General features: G+C 43.1%; 1 protein-coding gene across 1 annotated transcript in view; it reads left to right on the plus strand.

Annotated features, from left to right (window-relative positions):
- The first annotated feature begins 337 nt into the window (after positions 1–337).
- Positions 338–21,589, plus strand: part of LOC112408739 (transmembrane protein 132D) — a 651,963-nt gene continuing 630,711 nt past the window's right edge. Inside the window, exon 1 of the mRNA XM_024758481.1 lies at positions 338–416. Coding sequence (XP_024614249.1) covers positions 338–416 — 79 coding nt within the window. The remainder of the gene's footprint in view (positions 417–21,589) is intronic.

Genomic DNA, 21,589 nt, shown 5'->3' on the forward strand with positions numbered 1-21,589 from the left:
TGGGGGCCACCTGGGGGCCAGTCCTCGCTGGGTAAACGGCAAGGAACAAATTCGCGTGGATGAAAGTAAAAATATCCTGGTGGGGGTGAAAGAGAGGTGGGGTTTGCCTGCGCGCGCGCTGGACTCGGGAGAGCAACTCCGGAGCGGCGCGCGGTGTCGCCTCCCGCAGGCCATGGAAGGGCGGGAGGAGGACGCAGGGCGCCGCGGCCGCTCGCGCCCCTAGCCCGGCGCTCCCTCGCCCTCCCGGCCCGCTCCGGTCCTCCGGGCGCTTGGCGACTGTGTCTTCACCGCCCAGACGGCGCCGGGGAGCCGCCGGTCTGCGCTCCGGGTCTCCGGGATGTGCGCGTCTACGATGGGAACGCTGTGGCACCATTGGTCCCCCGTGCTCGTCAGCCTGGCCGCCCTCTTCTCCAAAGGTAAGGGGACGCCGCCGCCCTCTGGGGCCCCGGGGCGAACTTTGCTGGGAGTGAGTGTGTGGGAGGGCGTGCATGGATGGGGGCGGCCGGCAGAGTGGGTGTGGGTGTGCGTTTGTGCGTGTACACGCGCGCGCGTGCGGCGGCCGAGGTCCTCCCGCTGCCCCTTCGTAGCAGGTGCCTCCCCGGAAGACTGGGGCTGGAGGCCCTGAGTGAGACCGCCCGGGCGGAAAAATAGCCTCGTTCACCCGACCGCGTGTTCCACTCTGGGAGGGGGCCGTGGAGAACCTTGAAAGGAGAGGTGGGCCCCGGGAGGGCTGAGCTAGATGTCAGAGGAAGGGACTGAAGTGACCTCCTGGAAAGGTTCTGGAATTTGGGCTTGACTTTTCCTACTGGCACGGACCCGTGAGGAAATCATGCCGGAGCACGCCTGTGTATGGGAGTGCTGTCGCGTGCATCGTGGGCTCCTGTGTCTGTGGCACGGGGCTAGCTCCGGAGAGGTGGCCCTGCGTTTCTCTGAGAGAGGCTTCTCTCTCCCTTTGCCTTCTGTGGCTGTCCGGTGGCAGCGTCCGTGCAGGTTGGACGCGAAGTTTAAACCCTGCTTGTCACCTGCGTTATCCCAGCAGAGCCCCTGACTTGCAGCTGTGAGGAAGGCGGGGATTCCGCATCTGCTTCCCTCATCTGTCTCCCTCCCAGCCTGTCATTGGCACAGCAAGTTTGGAAGCTCAGGACACGAATTCCTTGAAGGGAAATTATTCGATTCACACCGGAGGTTGTAGAAAGGACCAGCCATTCTTTCTCCTTACTGATCAGGTCTCTTTATTTGTGTGGGGTTCCCACAGGGGCCTCTTTCCTACAGAGAAATGTATAAGGAGCAAAGTGGAGCATCTTAGCAGTCTCCCATGTGTGTCCCCAAATCCCTGTAAACAGAGTTGTTTTTTTCCTGAGAAGATTTTCGAGATGAGATCTCTCTCAGAAACTTCAAAGCCAATTGTCACGCGCAGAGCCTTTTTAATTACAGGAATTTTCTGTTCTCTGAGCTCCTCAGGCATCACTGAGGTTCCATGGCTTTAGATCTGACAATAGCCGGCTTTTGTGCTGGTGTGACGTAGGAAGAGGGTGACCTGTGCCCACCCTGCTTGGCTGTCTTTTCAAGTGCGGTCGTAATGGGCTCACGTCTCCTAATGATGAGTTAGAACAATTCTGAGGACCAGCGCCTCGGGGATTTGTGATGTATACAAGAAACGGAAGAAAAGCTCGAGGAATTCAGTGAATACACCCCAGGCAGACATGAGGTTAAAAAACCCCAGATCCACAGCAACAACAGCCCAGCAGACTTGCCTTCCTATGGCTACGAGGCATGTTTTTTATTGGTTGTCACTTGGTTTGATAATAGGAATAGACTTCTCTGTTTTTATGCCGCAGTAAAAAGGTTTCGTGAAGGTTCAGAATAGCTGTGTAAATATGACCTAACTATTATGTTTCCTCGGTTAGGTACACACATAGTTCTGTTACTGATTTCTTTATTAGACTGAGCAGGGTTGAAGAGAACCGTATTTCCCCTGATAGCTCTGAACTTTTCAAGTGGAGACACTGAAAATGTCCTTAACACGAGGAACCCTGACGTGGAGGTCTCGGTTTGTGGAAGGATGCTGTAAGCCCAGCCTGTGACATATTTTGAGTTTCACAGCCCCTGAAACCTTCCAGTTGTAGAAAATTTCCTGGTGCAGATATGAATTCTAAACACATGGACCATTCAGCTCTTTTCCCCATATGTTCACATCTCTTTCCCCTCTCAGATCCTCCGACCACCTGAAAGTTCTAAAAAAGCTTGACATCCAAGATGGACTACGTTTAAGAGGATTTTAATTGGAAGGAAACATATGCATAGACAGACACCATCCAAAGTGCCTAATTTGTCTGGGTCTGATGGAAAGATGGAGATTATTACCAAATATTAAATATGTGTTTCAGCATATTTTTATATTTACTGCATTGCCTTAGTTCTTTCCAAAGATGGAGACTTGAAGGAACAGATGTGCGCATTTTCATTACCAGGCTAACGTCTTTGAACCCATATGTTGAAATTTTATGAGCCGGAAGTGATTGGTCATAGAGCAACCTCATAGATCTTTCGAAAATCAAATAAAAATAAAGTTTCATTGCTTGCAGTTCTATCCTGTAGGACCTGGGAACTCTGTTAGGAAACCAAAGGTTTTTACCAGCACTGGGGTGCAGTCCCAGCCTTTTCCTGGAGAACAGCCTTATATTAAGTTGTCAGAGAGTTGGTGTTTTATGTCTAGAGTCTAGTCTTCCTGGGGAACCTGATGCGGATTATCGCTGTGCCAGCTTGCAGATGTGTTTTAACATGTTGCTATTCGTTTCATGGGGGGTGGGGGGCAGGGCATGGAAAGTAAAGGGGCCCAAAGACAAATTAATAAGACTAGAGCTGGGCAGAGAGCCAGGCAGGTTTTCAGTACAGAGTCAGGAAGGTGGCACCATGCAGGCTGTTTGTGATGGCCCTGACCTGCATCCCCCGGAGTTACGTTCTCTTGCAAATGCCGTTGAGAAGCAGACACTCAGAGGTCTGGGATCCCGGGAGAGCAGCTGCTGCGGTGATGGACCCCCGTCCGTGGGCCGTGTTGGGCACGTGCTCTGCCTGCATCCCGTGGCAGAGTGCAGCCAGCCTTCTGGGCAGTGGCTTTGTGAGGGCACCTTCGCGCAGAGTGTTTCCACCTTGATAGCTTCCCTCTCAGGTCAGCAGTGAAGCATCTGGGCGGCTGAGCATCACCTCTTATTTAGGAAATATCCTCCCACAGCTCTGGACTGGAAGGCGCTTTGCTTTACAGTGACACCTTGTCTGGGCTCTCAGGGGAGGAAGAAGTATCCAGGAGGGAGCATGTTGGAGTGTGTGAGAGTGTGTGTGTGTGTGTGAGAGAGAGAGAGAGAGAGAGATAGGGAGGGAAAGAAAGACAGGGACAGAGACAGAGACACAGAGAGAGAGACAGACTAAACTTCTTTGCTTACATTTAAACACTGTCAAAATTAAAAGGAGAGGAAATGGGGAGACCAAGAAGTTTCATTTTTCTTGAATTAAAAAGTTAGGTACTAAATATGATCTTACAAAAAATACTGACAGGCACAGACATTTAGAATTCTAATTATTAGGTTCTGTTTAATTTAGTTCAACTCTGAAAGCCAAGAAAAAATGAAAAACAAAACAAAAACTCCAAAAATACGCTATTGCAGAAGCTTATACTACCCTATATTTTAAGTTCATCTATCCATTTATCCACTCACCCATTTATTCAACCAGTCTTCATCCATCCATCTGTGTATCCATCCATGTTTCCTTCCGTGCGTCCATCATTCCATCCCTTCATCCATAAATCCATAAAATTTGATGACTCAAATACTAAAGGCCACAGGCTTTGAGTGAGCATGGAATTCTGCAAGAACTGTTTGCTGGTGTTCTGAGGACACAGGGTTAGGAAGGTACTAACGTGTCGCTCGATTCAGGGTGGTTCAGTGTCAGTCATTCCTCTAGCTTGTAAAGTGCACAAACCGTCCATGGTTTTAAGTCATGGGCTCAAAACCCACCAGTTCGGCGTTCAGTTCCCTCTTCCTTTGCTCTCCTGGTTTTCTTGGTCCCCTCTCCTTTCTTATTTTATCACAATAACTGCTTTTGGAGCACCAATTGTATACCCCACGCCATGCTGGCCGTAGGATAACAGTAGTGAGAGAAACCCACACAGATACGGTTACTGGCCTCCCGGAACTGGGAGTTTATAGAGGAGATAGAGAAAGATGTTAATTATATAAAAACGTAATTATGCATTGTATAAAACTGTTATGTAAAGGAATGTAAACTTTCAACTGCGATGTGCTAGAGGGACAGGGCAAGCATCTCTGAGCGCAGGTATATTGGCATTGGACTTAGAGCATCTGAGGGATGGGTTGGTGTTTATGGGGAGGGGGCATGTGAGTGGGAGGGTGCAGACACGTACGGGGACTCCAGAGGGCCAGTGTGGCCGGGAGAGAGAGCCGTGGAGCTTGTGGTACTGCATGAAAGGACAGGGTGGGAAGTGAACTAGAGATGGGCAGCGGTCAGGTAGGGTGTGGGGATATCCGTGGCATGTCCTCTTTCACCTGGACCACCACCAGTTGCCCGTGGCGTCCTGATGAGGCTAGTGATAGCAGCCTCTTGCACTCTCAGGATGGTCCAGGCGGGGGATGGATTCTGTGGTCGCCCCTTCCCAGGCACTGGTGAGTAGAAGGAGGGTACGGATGGATTTTAATCAGAGGGTCTGTAAATTTCCCGTTGGCTGCCTTAACACATGACCACCACAAACATGGTGACTTAAAACAACACAGCTTCATTCTCACGTAGTTCTGGAGGCCAGTAGTCCAAAATCAGGGTCCCAGGGCCGAAATGAAGGTGTTGGCAGGAGACTTTTAGGGGAGAATCGTGCCCCCTCCTCATGGGCGCTGGCGGTCTTACCTTCTGGCAACATCACTTGAAGGTAGTGTCTTCCCATCTTTCTTGGGTCTGTCCTCATGCCTCCTTCTCTTCTGTGTCTAAAACCTCCCATCGCCTCCCTCTTATGTAAGGATTCACGTGGTTGCATTTAGGGACCACGGGAATAATCCGGATCATCTCCCATCTTACGTTAATCACACCTGAAAAGACCCCTCTCCCCCTCTCTTCCCCCAAATAAGGTGACATTCACAGGTTTGAGGGATTTGGATATAGATATCTTTTGGTGAGGGTGGGGAAGCACTTTTCAACCTTCTACGGGGGTGACACATTCTAAAACCATTTTCTGTCTCCTCTCCTAAATTTTTAGTACCTCTAGAGGCAGCCTCTGTGTACTTTTCTCTCTTTGATTTCTCTTCAGTATTGAGTTTAGTACTTTGGACACTGCAAGGGCTCAATACATTTTTAAGTATCCTTAAGACTGTAGACTATTGCTGAAAGAAAATGCACAGCGGTAAAATGGTTTGATGCTGGGGTTTTATTTTCCCCTCCCAGTACTTCAGAGTGCTGCAGGAAATACTTTTGTCGATAATAATAACAGCGAATTTCAAAGTAACTTAAAATTGTATGCCAGGCACTGCACTGAGTGGTGGCTGAAAGCGTTTTTTGTGAATTTGCAGATAAAACCAGTGGGTTAGATTTTATTCACCCCATTTTATAGATGCAGAAATGGAAACTCAGAGAAGTAACTTGTCCGAGCTCTTACAACTAAAGTGTCACAGTCTGAATTCTGATGCTTCCGCCCACACCGTTAACTGTTTTACATTCTGCTTGTGATTATGTATAATAACTAAAAATGAATCCATTTGTCAGGCAAAAATTACATGCGGTGCCTGACGTGCTGAGGTTTGAGTGCAGAGGGGTTTCCGTGGAGTTTCAGCTCTGAGCCTTGGATGTGGCTCATTGTTGAAGGAATGAATAAGTGAATACCCTGTTTTTTAATTTTCTCAGCCTTCATTTTTCCAGCAGCCATCGGGAATGATACCTAAAAGGAACTAAAACATGGATTTTAATCCCAAGGCTGTTACAGAGGTGGAGGGGGTGATCTGATGATGTGAAACTGTGTGGTTGTCTCCTAGGCCAGGTTGCTGAAGAGGCTTCAGCTGTGCTCTCTGAATCCCAGCATCCCATCATTCATCCGCTTCACTAACATGCGTGGGCCCTGGGGGAGGGGAGACTGACGTGGCCTCTGTTTCACCAGGACTAAAAGTCTGGGTAGCTTTTTAGTAAAATTGTAAAGAACGAGGGAGAAGCATGTAGCGTGAAGGCAGACAAATATTTTTCCTGTTTCCAAAAGGAGAATGTTGGATTCTGTGAACATACGGATTGGTGAGTTTGACTTTTGATGCCAGACAACAAGCTTGAATTATGGGGCGAATATTGGGTGAAGGTGCTATAGCAGAAGTGAGTGGTGATCGCAGGAATCCAGCGTGGATTTGTCGTGACACGAGACCAAAGACTCAGGATATTTCTATATCACTTTCGTCATTTATTTTAAAAAATCTACTTAAAAAAAAGAAATCTAGGAAGAATTAAGAGGATCACCCAGCAACCTGAGGCCAGGGTCGTCTTCACTTAAATGTCAGTTTTAAGGGTCCCTTTTATTTATTTTTTTAATTAATTTTTTTGGTCAACTTTTTTTCAAGATTTGGCTTCTTTTTAGATTTTATTTATTAAAAATGTTTTAAGTGTCAGAGTACTGATTTTTTTTTAATTTTATAATTTTTTTTAATTGAAGTATAGCTGGTTTACAGTGTTATGTCAGTCTCTGCTGTACAGCAAAGTGACTCAGTTGTACACATATAGACGTTCTTTATTTTATATTCTTTTCCATTATGGCTTATCACAGAATACTGAGTATAGTTCCCTGTACTATACAGTAGTGAGACCTTGTTGTTTATCTATTTTATATATAGTAGTTTGTATCTGCTAACCCCAAGTTCCCGCCTTTCCCCCTTGGCAACCACAAGTCTGTTCTCTATGTCTGTGAGTTTGCTTCTGTTTTGTAGATAGGTTCATTTGTGCCATACTTTAGATACTTTAGATTCCACATTTGTGCCATACTTACGATTCCACCCTTTTTCTGACTTACTTCACTTAGTATGATCATCTCTAGTTGCATCCATGCATGTTACTGCAAGTGGCATTATTTTGTTCTTTTTCACAGCTGAGTAATATTCCATTGTATATATGTACCGCATCTTCTTTGTCCATTCATCTGTCGATGGACATTTAGGTTGTTTCCATGCCTTGGCTATTGTGAATAGTGCTGCAGTGAACACAGGGGGTGCATGTATCTTTTTGAATTATAGTTTTGTCCAGGTATATGCCCAGGAGTGGAATTGCTGGGTTATATGGTAATTCTATTTTTATTTTTCTGAGGAACCTCCACACTGTTTTTCATAGTGGCTGCACCAACTTACATTCCCACCAACAGTGTAGTTAGGTTCAAAGGGTCCCTTTTATACAAACCTATCACCCAAGATGTGTGTCCCATCAACTTCCAGAAATTAAGTATCTATAGGGGAGGAAGGCCCTTGAACTTAAAGTAAAAAGATTTGTGACGTATGTTCAAAAAGAGATTAAGTACATATTTTCATGACAGGACAGCAGTAACCGAGGTTAAGAAATACATTTGAAACAGTTGAAAGGGAATAAAAACTTTTCTCTCTTTCTCTGAACTAAAGCCTAGAAATGAGACTTCGATATACATTTGGAAAGACAGGCAGTCACAAAGAATTTTTAGCCATTAGTGACATTGGTTATTTTCCTCACGTGAAAAATAGTATCTTTTCATGTTTATGGGAGAATTGCTGAGCAGACTCACTAAGTAAAGAAGGTGGCAGTCAGACTTCAGTTTTGTTGTTTTTGTTTGTGTGTTTGGTCAGGAAAGCCGTGTTGGTAGGTGGGGAGATGCTTAAGTTATGATATAACTCGCTGAGATTCTCAAGGCTCTGGACACAATCTCTTAGGACATTGTGGCAGGAAAAGGTTTTGATATCAAAACCGATGTTGATGTCGCCAACTCTCTGCCTGCCTTTAATCCTCATCACCCTTTAAGTCTCATCTCTTTAGCAGGTAAAACATGGCAACCACTGCCTCTTGCTACAGCAGAAAGCCCAGGACAGAAAAGCCAGGTTCCTGACTTTAGATTTCCAGCAAAAGACAAAAGACTTGGAAAAGCATATGTTCGTGGGCATGTGTTTTCTTAGCACACCCTCTCCTTCTTCACCTCAGTAAATATTTTTTCACTGGGGGGAGAGGGAAGGATTTAGAGGTCAGTTCAGATGCCAGAGTGCTTCTGAGATGCTCTGTGTCACTTCACTCCAAGGATGAGTTAGAGCAATATAAGTTAGATTTCCCAAATATATTTGGAGATTCCTAGAGGAAGAGAACCTACTGTAAAAAGCAGAAAGGCATGTTTGTGTGCAGTGACCAGGCAGTGAGCTCCAGCGAGGTGCTGAGAGTGGCAGAATATTTTCCAGATCAGCCGAGGAAGCTGGAGCAGACATGGCGGAAGGAAGCCCAATCAGCCTGAGGAGGCCTTGCGGTCAAGATCACGGAGGCGTCTCTGTGGTCTGCCTGTACTGACCGCAGGAGACCGTATGCCATTTGGACCGATGACAAAGTCTGTCGTTGAAGTGAACCCTCCTGGTTGTCGTGGGCACTTTGCATCTTTCAGAACTTACACATGATCTCTGTAATAATTGGAGGCGGGGGATATTGTTTGGCTACTGGGTGAAACGGGGAATCCAAATAGAAACGAAGTTCCAGCCCATAAAAAGGAAGACACGTGTGTTTCTTGCTCTCTGAAGCTGGGGACCGAGTTTGCATTCACTCCAGCACCCTTGTCAACACGCTGGGCAGACACGCCTGGGTGGTACTGAGCCTTGGCGGTTCATGGGTGCCTGATGGTGTCTGATGGCCGGTGTCGACCTTGAGCACGGTCTGCAGGCTCTCGTCCCAGGACCCCGTCGCAGCCCGTCCATGGTGGACGTCTGTATCGAGACTGGCTGTGACAACAGGTGGGATGCTCTTTCGTTAGAGGAGCAGGTTCACAGAAAGAGAGCAGGGATGCTGTGTGGCAGAATTGCTCTGGGAAAGATCAGAAGTTAGAACAGTCTAACGCTTGAGATAAGTGGATAGCGCAGCCCCGCTGAACTTGGGGCCGTAAATGCCAGCCAGGGAAGGACAGCAGCCAGGAGCTTGAGAGGGACGTGTGCAAAGACAGAGTGGAGGGATATTTAAGGACTTTATCAGATGAATCGGGAGATTTTGATTGACAGATATACACAAATATGTATAAAATAGATAATAAGAACCTGCTGTATAAAAAATAAATAAAATTAAAAAAACAAACTAACAAAAAAACCTGTTTCTTTCCCAAGTTCCTTTTCTAAGGAATACTTCTCAGGCCTTAGTACCAGGAAAAAAGAAAAAAAAAGCTGTGTTTATCCTGAGAAATAGTTTACACTTTATCCTATGAACACCGTGAATTTTCTAAGTGAATTTCCAAGTGTCTGTCTTTGCTTGAACTCCTAGGAGTCTCTGAGGCAACTTTGCTATTTATAAGTCTAGGAAATTTAAGAGACACATCTTGTGACTCAGCTTCATCCTTGGCTTTATTTTATTTTCCTTGTTCTGTCTCTCTTGTCTGCTTCCTTGCTTACTTCTTCTATCCCAGTGCATTTATTTTTTGTAAGCTACTTCACAGTAATCCTGACATGAGGGAGAGGTAAAAATAAATAATCTCACTACCCGAAGATGACTGCCTCAACTGTTTGATGTCTTTCGTTCTAGTTGTTTTTCTATGAATTTTTAAAGCAGTCGTTCACACTGTCTCTGGGACACATAATTGGTTTTTGACTTTTTTGAGTTCATATGTTTATATAAGCATTTCCTCATGTTTTAAAAATGTATCAGGGATATATTTTTAATGTCTGCGCCATAGCTGAAAATTTTCAGCTCTTGTTGGACAGTTATATAATTTATAGTTTTCTGCTATTATGAGGAAATAATTATCTTTGTGCATAATTTTTGCTTTGAGTTACTTTCTTAAAGAGAGTCACAGTTACTTAATTACTAGGCCAAAGAGTATGGGTAGAGCTTTGGTTGACAAGCTGTTTTCCAGACAGCCTTTACCTTTTTGTGCAGGTGTTAGCGATACATGAAATCATCCGTTTTGTTGAACCTTGATGCCCTTAGCGATGGCACTGTGGGTATCTGCTGTACCTCACAATCTTTGCCGAGTGCCTTGGTGGCCCCGTAAAGTATTCAAAATGTGTCGTGGAGAGAGTCACATCGAGGATGTGGCTTCTGAGGCCCCACAGCTCTTGTTCTCCAAGTGTGGTCCAGGGCCCTGCGATGCTTTGCCTCTTGAAGGCTGTGCCGTTGGAGCAGGTGAGGTCACGCAGTCCGTGGCCGGTGGGAAGATGCAGAATTGCTTACAGTGGGTGCTCCTGGGGATGCTATGCGAAGAGGACGCTGGTCAGCAGATAATGTGGAGGTAAAGAGCCTGCAGTTTCAAGGTTATGAGGGAAAATGAAAATGCATTTAGAAATTCAGTGAGAAGGATGTGATTTAGTTACCTGGGAAGATGCATCTCTCCGGGACTTGCTGTTTGGGAATCACTATCATAGAACAGAATCAAAACAACAGGAGGACATTTAAACCTGAATTCTGGGACTTCCCTGGTGACGCAGTGGTTAAGAATCTGCCTGCCAGTGCAGGGGACACGGGTTTGAGCCCTGGTCTGGGAAGATCCCACATGCTGTGGAACAACTAAGCCCGTGCACTGCAAGTACTGAGCCTGCGCGCCACAACTACTGAGCCCACGTGCCACAACTACTGGAGCCCGTGCACCGCAACTACTGAGCCTGTGCTCTAGAGCCCGCGTGCCACAACTAATGAAGCCTGTGCACCACAACTACTGAACCTGTGCCCTAGAGCCCACGAGCCACAACTCCTGAAGCCCGCGTACCTAGAGCCCGTGCTCTGGAACAAGAGAAGCCACCGCGATGAGAAGCCTGTGCACCGCAACAAAGAGTAGCCCCCGCTCGCCGCAACTAGAGAAAGCCCAAGCACAGCAATGAAGACCTAACACAGCCAAAAATAAATAAATAAAATAAATTTATTAAACAATAAATCTGAATTCCTTGATTCTGGGACGTTGATAGAATTAAAAGGGCCCCTGCTGCTTAAATACAGCAAAAATTCTTCAAGTTCAGCCCTGAGATTGACCTAGTTCTCCTACTTTGTCTGCCACAGGGACTGTCACCCATACTAAGCACCAAGGGCTTTGATTTATTTATCCAACAATTAGTTTGTTGAGGGCAAGTTGCAAACACAGTAAGATAGGCTCTGAGGATGTGTCAATGAATATGAAATCAACTCTGCCCTCGAAGTGCTGGAGACTGAGACGTGAACTCCTACCTGTCTCGGGTAAGCCAACGAATACAGGTATGGAAACGTGTTTGATTAAGCGGAGAGAGGAAGGAATGGCAGCCTTGATTTCCCCTTAGAACCCTTAAAACATCTTTTCTATGATCTTTGCTTTTTCTTTGTCGGCCAAGGTTCTCAGTTGCTGACAACAGAATCTGCTCTGGCAGAGGTGGATTTCCTGAATTGTGTGAGGGAGTGTATAGACCCGCCGTGCACACCAGGGACCCAGGCTGGGGGAGAAACAGCAGAAGCCAGCAGAAACCCCCAGCCACAATATCTCCTGTTCTGGCCCAGATCCCACTATCACCGTTGCCTTCCTTTCAGCGCGCATAGGATCCAGCGCTACCCTCCTTCAGGGCGATCCCGACTGAACCAGACACTCTTCTCTCTGAAAGAAGGACTGATCTCGTGTAGCTGCTGCCTCCCCTTGCTCATCGTCTCTCTCTGGGTTTCAGATGGGTGCATCTGTTCAGTGGCACCCAAGGCAGATCTGGAACCCCAGAATCAAGAGATTCCTGCCCACCTTGCTGTCAGGACACCAGCCTCTTCAGTTCAGGAAGAGACCCATAATTGGTGTGAAATGCGCCAGTCTTCGGTATCCAAAGAAACTCTCATCTTGTTAAAATTGATCTCAGTGACCTTGCAAAAAGTCATGTTAAAATATCTCATCTGTGTAACTTTTCTCTTCCCAAGAGGACTGTGGGAAGGAAACAAGGACCCTCATTGTGTGTTTCTCATGTTGCTGGTTATGGTGTTGGTGAACATGTGCTCAATTAATAGCTGATTCAATTTTGATTTTTCTAGACAGTCTTCTAGGATTTGAAAGTATTCTTTGGGTTTCTCTGAACTGGAGGCTCTCAAGAGGAGGTACCGTTTTATCCTCCCAAAGGCCTCTAGGTTACTATCCTCAGTCAACCTTCAACAGATGCTGTGAAGGAAGAAATCAAAGCAGGTCTTCAGCTGAGGCTCCTTTTTGGGAATAGGAAGCAGAGTGCATGGCTTCCCCAAGAAGCCATGGATTGGATGGAAGAATTCCACCTGAGTTTGATTTATTTAAGGAAATACTTTCTAGTGATGAATAACTAGACATATTTTGGTTGCAGGTACAAAACAAAAATCTAAAATTGCCTAAGGGATACATTAGTGAGGACGGGCTAGTATGATGGGTAGGCTCTGATGTAACATACATACATTACACATACATATATATATATATGTTACATATGTAATATATAGATGAGTAAAAACCCACGTCTCTGTGGCTTAATTTGACCAAGGTTTATTTCTTGTTTGGTTAGAGTCCAGTTGACCCTCTCTGACTTTGTAGTTATGCCATTTTGAACACATGACCGTAGGGGATGAGAGGACCTAGGGGATTACGCGGGATGCATTTAAAGTCCAGATTTGGAAATGGCTTCATTATACCCACATCCTATTGACCAGCATTAGAAACAGAGCCTCCATCTGACTGCAGGGAGAACTGGGAAATGTAGAGGAGAATGTATTGGGCTGGCCAAAAAGTTCATTCGGGTGCAACGTTTTGGCTGACCCAGTATTTGGTAAACGTTAATGGTCTCTGCCTAAAGGAAAAGGGAAATGTAATGGTTCACATAGCTGAAATTCTGGGGGTGACTGACATCAGGCAAGGCTTGATCCTGGTGCTCACGGGACGCCAAAGGGACCTAGACTCTCTTTGCTTCTCTTTAACTGTATTGGTTCTGTTCTAACACACACTGTCCTTCATTTAAGCAAGATGCTTCCCCAGCTCAGAATCACACCTTTTTACCCTAAATTCAGTAAATAGGGCATCTCTCTCAACAATTCCATCAAAGTTCCGGACTTGCCTCTTAAAGGTCCACATTGCTCTGCGAGTCTTCTGAATCAGTGACTGGGCACAGAAGGACGGGATAGGTGCAGGCTGATTGACTCAAGTTTAGCCGATAAGCTCCCCCTTTGGAGCCTGGAGTAGGAACCCACCCAGACCACCCGATAAGAAAATGAGAGGGAGTTAATGCAAAATAATTCAGAATACTTTTACCAAAAGTGGGGAGATGAGAATTTTGTATTCTTGCCCAGACGACAACTCCCAGTAGAGAATTGTCCCCTCTTGGAGAAGTTACTTTATCCTTTGATGTTTGTTTAAATGTACTGTATGCTTTTCTTTCCATGATTGTAATTTTTCAGAGTCCTTAATTAGATGTAAAAACTGCACAATGGAAATAACTGTTGTGAATAAATATTTGCATTATGGGCTGTTAAAAGCAAGCATCAAAACACACAATTGCTTGTTTTACAAGCATTCAACGTTTTGAAATGTAAGATCAGTGAAACAACTGAGAATTCTATTGAAAGGGAGAGAGAACCGCTTAAATAATATTATTTACATTTTCAAGGGGGCTGTGTCAACAAAATGAGGGAAAACGGTGATTCTGGTGTACAGAAATGTAAAAGCAGCTTACCGTTGAGTTCTGACTTTTCCCTTTAATTTCTACATATCTGGTCCTCATAAATCGAGTGTTCTGCTGAATTCCTTAATTAGACAACACACATTAGGGAGCTGGGTTTTGCCTGTACTTCAGATAAATGTAACCTTAAAACAATGTGGAAGAACAGTTTCTAGGATATTCTGGTATTATAGATAACCTAATATTTACATTTTGGGAAGGACCAAAGCTTGCGGTGCACATTTGGGCCAAGTGTCACCTTTTAACTATCCTCCAGTAATTTTTCCAGAATTATTTTGGATGCGGTAAAGAGATTTTTGATAGGGAAAGGACATTCATACTCTTTTTAATGATTGGAATTTAAAAGCAAGCCTCCTGATTCTAAAGGATGCAAAACAAATAAAGCAGCAGTAGGGTGCCATATGCCTTCAACTGATAAGGAAGAAAAAAATGCTCTTTAGAAAGAAATGTTTATTGAATTATAGTTGATTTACAATGTTGTGTTTCAGGTGTACAGCAGAGCGATTCAATTATACATATATATAAATATATAAATACATATTCTTTTATTACATTCTCTTCCATTATACGTTATTACAAGAATCTTTTTTAAAGAAGTTTTTTTTTTTTGTTGTGATCAAAAGTCACGTAATATAAAACATACTATTTTAACCATATTTAACTGTACAGGTCAGCGGCACTAAGTACATTCACATTTTTGTGCAACTCTCACCGTCATCCATTTCTTGAATTTTTCACCTTCCTAAACTGAAATTCTGTCCCCTTTATATACTAACTCCCCATTTCCCCCCCTTCTCCCCTCCTCATCCCCCGGCCCCTGGCAAACAACCACCAGTGGCATCTACCAATGTACTTTCTGACTCTGTGAGTTCGGCTATTCTAGGTACCTCGTCTAAGTGGAATCAAGCAGTATTTGTCTGCACCTGCTGTGTATTGGAATGCATTTTTAAGGTTAACTTAAAGGTATTGAGTATCTTTTTTAAAAGCTTTTGGATTTCCTCCTGTAGTTGGATGTCAGGGGTGTGGCTTTTGATTGACAGGTGGTGTCAGGTGGTACACGCGGCCTGCAGATACATTTTGTGTGGCTTTCGCGGTGAATGTCTTGTCATCATTTTGAGATCAGCAGATTTTCATAAGAGCCTGGATTTTCCTGCTGCTTTTCCGTGGTGAGCAGCCCTGATACTTCTGCATGTCAACAATGGTTCGAAGCAGGACAGCTGCGGTTACCACCAGATGCTCTGCACTGGGTCCGTCTTCCTTTCTTTTCTTTCCTAGTTACATCATCCCTGGACTTGGACTACTAGAGAACTGGTGCCCTGGGTTTGGGTGCCTATCGAATGTGGGGAGATGAACACTGGAGTGGAATCCCAGTGTTTCTGGAATCCGCAGAGCTTCGCTCATTTATATTTCGCTGGGCCCTGGGGCTGTGTGAATTGACAATCTCTGCTGGATAATATTTACTTTTAATTTCCAGGAATTGCTTGCTTTTGTTTACTACTTTGTTTGTACATTATTTCTTTACTTGGAGGAGTGTGCTTGACACTAGAATATTTGAATGGAGGGGTCATGCAAAGCCCTTCTGAGGGGTATGTAAGTGGAGATATTTGAAAAGAAATGCATTTACAAATCCTCAACTTCTGTATGTATTTGGTCCTAAACTTGATCCCTCTAAGTTAATTTACAACTACCCTGTGCGTCTTCTGTCTCTTCCTCCCTGTCTCTCTGTCTCTCACACACATACACACACACACACACACACACACACACACACCCCTTCTTTGAATTTACAATAGAAGGGTACTCTCATCCATCTAGCGTCTAGCTCTGTGTGATTCACTTCTCCCAGGTGTTAAAGCCTCCACAATCCCCCAGGTACAATTGTTAACTACAGATTTAATCAAAGCAGCATAACACTCCCACCCCATAGCTCATTAAGAGGTACATTTACAAGAAGAGAAGTACTTCTTATTTTTAAAAAATATTTATCGAAATGTGTAACGTATTTATGCTGTGTCATAATATCATTGTTGCAATGCCAACTTGATGAAGTTTTTGAATACTGAGAATCTTACAGTAAGACGAAACAAAAAAATTTAAGTTCAGTATAGACACACCTATATTTTTGTTGTAGGAAAGTGTAATAGCATGATGGGTACATTATTTTCGAGATGAAAAGTACATTACGTTAGGATACTTCCATGTCTTGGCTATTGTGAATAGAGCTGCAGTGAACATTGAGGTGCATGGATCTTTTCAAATTATGGTTTTCTCAGGGTATATGCCCAGGAGTGGGATTGCTGGATCATATGGCAACTCTATTTTTAGTTTTTTAAGGAACCTCCATACTGTTCTCCATAGTGGCTGCACCAACTTACCTTCCCACCAACAGTGTAGGAGGGTTCCCTTTTCTCCTCACCCTCTCGGCCATTTGTTGTTTGTAGACTTTTTGATGATGGCCATTCTGACTGGTGTGAGGTGATTCCTCATTGTGGTTTTGATTTGCATTTCTCTAATAATTAGCAAAGTTGAGCATCTTTTCATGTGCCTCTTGGCCTTCTGTATGTCTTCTTTGAAGAAATGTCTATTTAGATCATTTTTTGATCGGGTCGTTTTTTTTTTTTTGATATTGAGCTCCATGAGCTGTTTGTATATTTTAGAGATTAATACCTTGTTGGTCTCATCATTTAAACAGCTTATATGGAAAGCAGAAACAAACCCAGACATAGAAAACAAGCTTATGGTTACCAAAGGGGAAAGTGGGTGGGGGGATAAATTAGGAGTTTGGGATTAACATATACACACTACTGGTGTATCAGGTAGATACGCAACAAGGACCTAGGGAATTATACTCAATATCTTGTACTAACCCATAATGGAAAAGTATCTGAAAAAGAATCTATCTATCTATCTATATATGTATACCTATATACATGTATGTATGTATATGTATGTATTGTATGTATATCTGAATCATTTTGCTGTACACCTGAAACTAACACAACATTGTAAATCAACTATACTTCAGTAAAAAAAAGGTATATTACAATAGGATAAAATTCTGTATGGGAACCAGGATGGAAATGTGAGTTTAGGGGAAAAAGGAACAATGTAAGATTGCCATTGTTAAAGAAGATTTTTTAAAGATTTTATACATGGTTGAAGGTAGGTGTCAAGTCATTCTGTTATCTATATTCCAGTGGATGCATTTAAAAGAGTGATGTAACAGTTTCATTTTAAATGTCAAGGTGTACAATACACAGGAAACTTTATCCTTGGCAACTGTTGAAACTGTGATGAAAAGTATTAGATATCAGTTCTTAAATGTACAAGTGGGTACATAGTTTTAGAAGTTTTCTCTCCAGAGTGAGAGGAACATCCTCTTGGAAAAGCATTGCCTTTGGAATGGTAGTTCTCAGCCTGGGTTACCTGTTAGTATCACCTGTCAAGTTTTCCAACATTCTGTTGCCCAAGGAAATCGGAATATCCTGGGGTGACATCCAGGCGTTGGGGGTTTTGAGAGATTCCCCCTCAATTGATTCTGATGTGAAATTGAGGCTGAGAACCATGAAGAAAAGCCGTCAAGGGAAAACATCTGTCCATGTGGAGAAGTAAAGCAGGGATTCTGAACGCTGGCTGCGCAGTGGTATCTCGTGAGAAGGTATTTGGTGGGGTGGGTGAGTGTCAGGTTAATTGAGGTAAATTTGCATGGTGTACAGCTCACCTTTTTGTACAGTTCTGTGAATTTCGACAAATGCATATAGTCTTGTAACCACTGCCACACTCGACATGGAACATTTCTATCCCCCCCCCCCCCCAAAAGTTTTCTCCTACCCTTTCAGAGCTAGTCCCTCCCTCTGCCCTCATCCCCTGGCCACCATGGATCTGTCTCCTGTCACTAAAGTTTTGCTTTTTCCGGAGTGTTATATACATGGTACCAAATCTTATATACATGTTACTATACCTTATGTAACTTTCACTTAGCCCAGTGCATTTCGTATTCTTCCAGGTTGTTGGAGATGTTACCTAGTCCAGGCTAGTACTGCTCCCACACGATGGGACAAATTGAGAGATGAGGTGTTGGGGTGAAGAATAGTGACTTCATTCAGAAAGCCAGCAGACAGAGAAGATGGTGTCCCAAAGAACCATCTTACCCCAGTTAGAAATCAGGCTTCCTCTTTTAAAAAACATTTTTTTAAATTAAATTTTAAAATCTAAATTAAAATTTTTTTCATAAAATATCTCAATAAACCTTATTTTTTATTGAAGTACAGTTGCTGTACAATATTATATGTTATAGGTGTACAATATAGTGATTAACAATTTTTGAAGGTTATATTCCATTTATAGTTATTGTAAAATATTGGCTGTATTCCCTGTGTTGTACAGTATATCCTTGTAGCTTATTTTATACCTAATAGTTTGTACCTCTTGCTCTCCTACCCCTACATTGCCTCTCCACTGGTAACCACTAGTTTGTTCCCTGTATCTGTGAGTCTGCTTTTCTGTTATTTTCACTATTTTGTTGTATTTTTAAGATTACATGTATAAGTGACATCATACGGTGCTTGTCTTTCTCTGTCTGACTTATTTTGCTCAGTATAATGTCAAGTCCATCCATGTTGCTGCAAATGGCAAAATTTCATTCTTTTTTTTTTTAATGGCTGAGTAGTATTCATGTATACATACTACATCTTCTTTATCCTTTCATCTGTTGATGGACATTTTGGCTTCTGTATTTTGGCTGCTGTAAATAGTGCTGCTGTGAACATTGGGGTACATGTATCTTTTAGAATCAGTGTTTTTGTTGTTTTCAGATATATGCCCAGGAGTAGAATTGCTCGATCATGTGGTAGTTCTCGTTAGTTTTTTTGAGAAACCTCCATACTGTTCTTCATAGTGGCTGCACCAATTTACATTCCCACCAACACAGTACAGGAGGGTTCCCTTTTCTCCACATCCTGGCCAACATTTGTCCTCTAAAAAGGGACGAGTTGTGGCTGGCCGTTTCAAACTTCCCGGTGCCCGGCCAGACCTGGAGGGGATGTGATAACCCTATGTTCTTGCAGCTGTCCATGCAGGTCTGATCACAATGTTCCTGTAAACCTTCAACACTTCCAATTGTTATTTTCTCTTTTGCAACTTTTTATCTCTGTATGAATATAAAGTGTTATACCTTTAAAGGTCAAGCCCGGGAGGCAGAGCTTTGACAAAGGGCTATTTTGTATATTTCAGGCTAAATGCAACGTTCTTTTACAAAAGGTGCAGAGCCAGCCTGACTCAGCACAGACAACAGAGCGCCAAGTTTAGAAAAGATCCAGTGTGGAGTCAGGTTTGTTCTTATCTGTTACAGATGTGTCAGGAGTTCATTTCTGCCGAGTAGTAATGTCATGGTACGGATGTACCACAGTTTGATTATCCGTCGCCAGGTGACAGACGCCAGAGTGGCTAATTGTTTTGGCTATTATGAATAAAGCTACCATAAGCGGTTGTGGACACATTTTGGTGTCGGTCTGTGTTTTCATTTCTTTGTGGGTAAATGCCTGGGGATGAGATTGCTGGGCAGTGTGGACCCTGCATGTTTAACATTATAAGACACTGCCAAACTGTTCTGCAAGATGGTTGAACCATTTGTACCAGCACTGTGTAATGTTCCAGCTGTTCTGCATCCTTGCCAACACTTGTTTTCACGTTGCGATTTTATTTTAGCCTAATACATGTGTGATGGTATCTCATGGTGATTTTGATTTGCAATTCCCTAATCACTAATGATGTTGAGCCGTTTTTAGTGGCTTATTTGCCATCTTGTTTTTGGATCAAGTATCTGATCAAATTCTTTCTGTTTTAAAATGGGCAGCTAATTTGGGTCATCTTATTCAGTTTAGAAACTTGTTTGTATACCTTGTATACAAGTCGCTTATTATATATGTGATTTGAATTTTTTTTCTTAGTGTATAGCACGTCATGTCTTTTAACAGATGTTTGGCAGAGCAGACTTTTTTATTTTGATGAAGTCTAATTATTTTTTAATGGAATTGCTTTTGTTGTCATCTTAGAAATCTTTGCCAAAAGAAAGGTCAAACAGCTTTTCCCTTTTTTTTTTTTTTTCTAATAAGTTTTATAGTTTTAGGTTTTACACTGAGGTCTATGATTCTTCTGGGTTAATTTTTGTATACGTGGCAATGTATGGGTCAAGGTTTAGGTTTTTACGTATGACTGCTCAACTGTTCCAGCATATTTTATTGTTATAGACTGTTATTTCTCTCAAATTGGCTTTATATTTTTGTCAAGATCATTTGACTGTGTATGGTAGGCATATTCTGGAGTCTGTCTTGTTCCGTTGGTTTATGTGTCTATCCTTTTACCAATACCACTCTGTCTTGATTACTGTTCTTTAAAATAAATCTTGAAATCAGGTAATGGGAATCATACAGTTTTTTTCTTTTTCAAAGACATTTTGGCTATTCTAGCCTTTGATTTACAATATGCATTTTGGAACTGGCTTCTCGATTTCTGAAAAAAGATCCTGCTGGGATCTTGATCGGGATTACACTGAAAGTGCGAAAATACACCTTCATAATAATGAGAACTGCTATCTTAATAACAATGAACTCTATAATTCACGAACATGGTACATCTGACAATTTATTTAGGCTTTCTTTGATTTTTCTCATCACTGTTTTATAGTTTGCAGAATACAGATGCCACGCAAACGTTTTAGATTTATACCCAAGTGTTCCAGGTTTTTGGGTGCTATTTGTGAATAGTATTCTTTTTAAAATGTGAATTTATTGCAAATGTATAGAATAAAATCGATTTTTATATATTGACCTTTTATCCTAAACTTATTTATTTTAGTAGCTTTTTTTGGGTGGACTCTTGGCGACATTTTACGGGCAATCACGTCATTTGTGAATATAGTTTCATTGCCTACTTTTCAATCTTTATGCCTTTCCCCTCGTTCCCTTTGCACTGGCTAGAAATTCCAGTATGATGTTGAATAAAAGTGGGGAGCGGGGCTTCCCTGGTGGCGCAGTGGTTGGGAGTCCGCCTGCCGATGAAGGGGACACGGGTTCGTGCCCCGGTCCGGGAGGATCCCACATGCCACGGAGCGGCTGGGCCCGTGAGCCATGGACGCTGACCCTGCGCGTCCGGAGCCTGTGCTCCGCAACGGGAGAGGCCACAACAGTGAGAGGCCCGCGTACCGCAAAAAAAAAAAAAAAAAAAGTGGGGAGCGTTTGCATCCTGCCTTGTTTCCAATCTTAGGAGAAAGACATTCAGTCTTTCACCATTAACTATGATGTAGGTTTCTTGTAGATGCATATATATGTTTATGAAATATGTAGGTTTCATAAAAATATGGAGACGAAGAAGTTCTGCTCTGTTCCTAATTTACGGGCAGATTTTATCATAAATGGATGTTGAACTTTGACGAATCCTTTTATTGCATCAGTTGCCACAAGCGTATGATTTTTCTCGGTCTGTTGATAGTGTGGGTTACATTGATTTCCAAGTATTGAATCACTCTGTATTCCTTGTACAAACCCAACTTAGTCCTGGTATAATTTTCAGTGCATTGCTGTATTTGACTTGATGATATTCTGTGTGGGGCTTTTGTATCTAAGTTATTTTCTGTCGTTTTCTTCTATGTACTATCTCTGTCTAGTTTCTGTATTAGGGTAATAACCAGTTTCATAAAGTGAAACGTGGAGTGTTCCCTGCTGCTCTATTTTCTG

This window comes from Neophocaena asiaeorientalis, unplaced genomic scaffold (assembly GCF_003031525.2).
Source record: "Neophocaena asiaeorientalis asiaeorientalis breed wild unplaced genomic scaffold, Neophocaena_asiaeorientalis_V1.1 scaffold77, whole genome shotgun sequence".
In the NCBI taxonomy this organism is placed as follows: domain Eukaryota; kingdom Metazoa; phylum Chordata; class Mammalia; order Artiodactyla; family Phocoenidae; genus Neophocaena; species Neophocaena asiaeorientalis.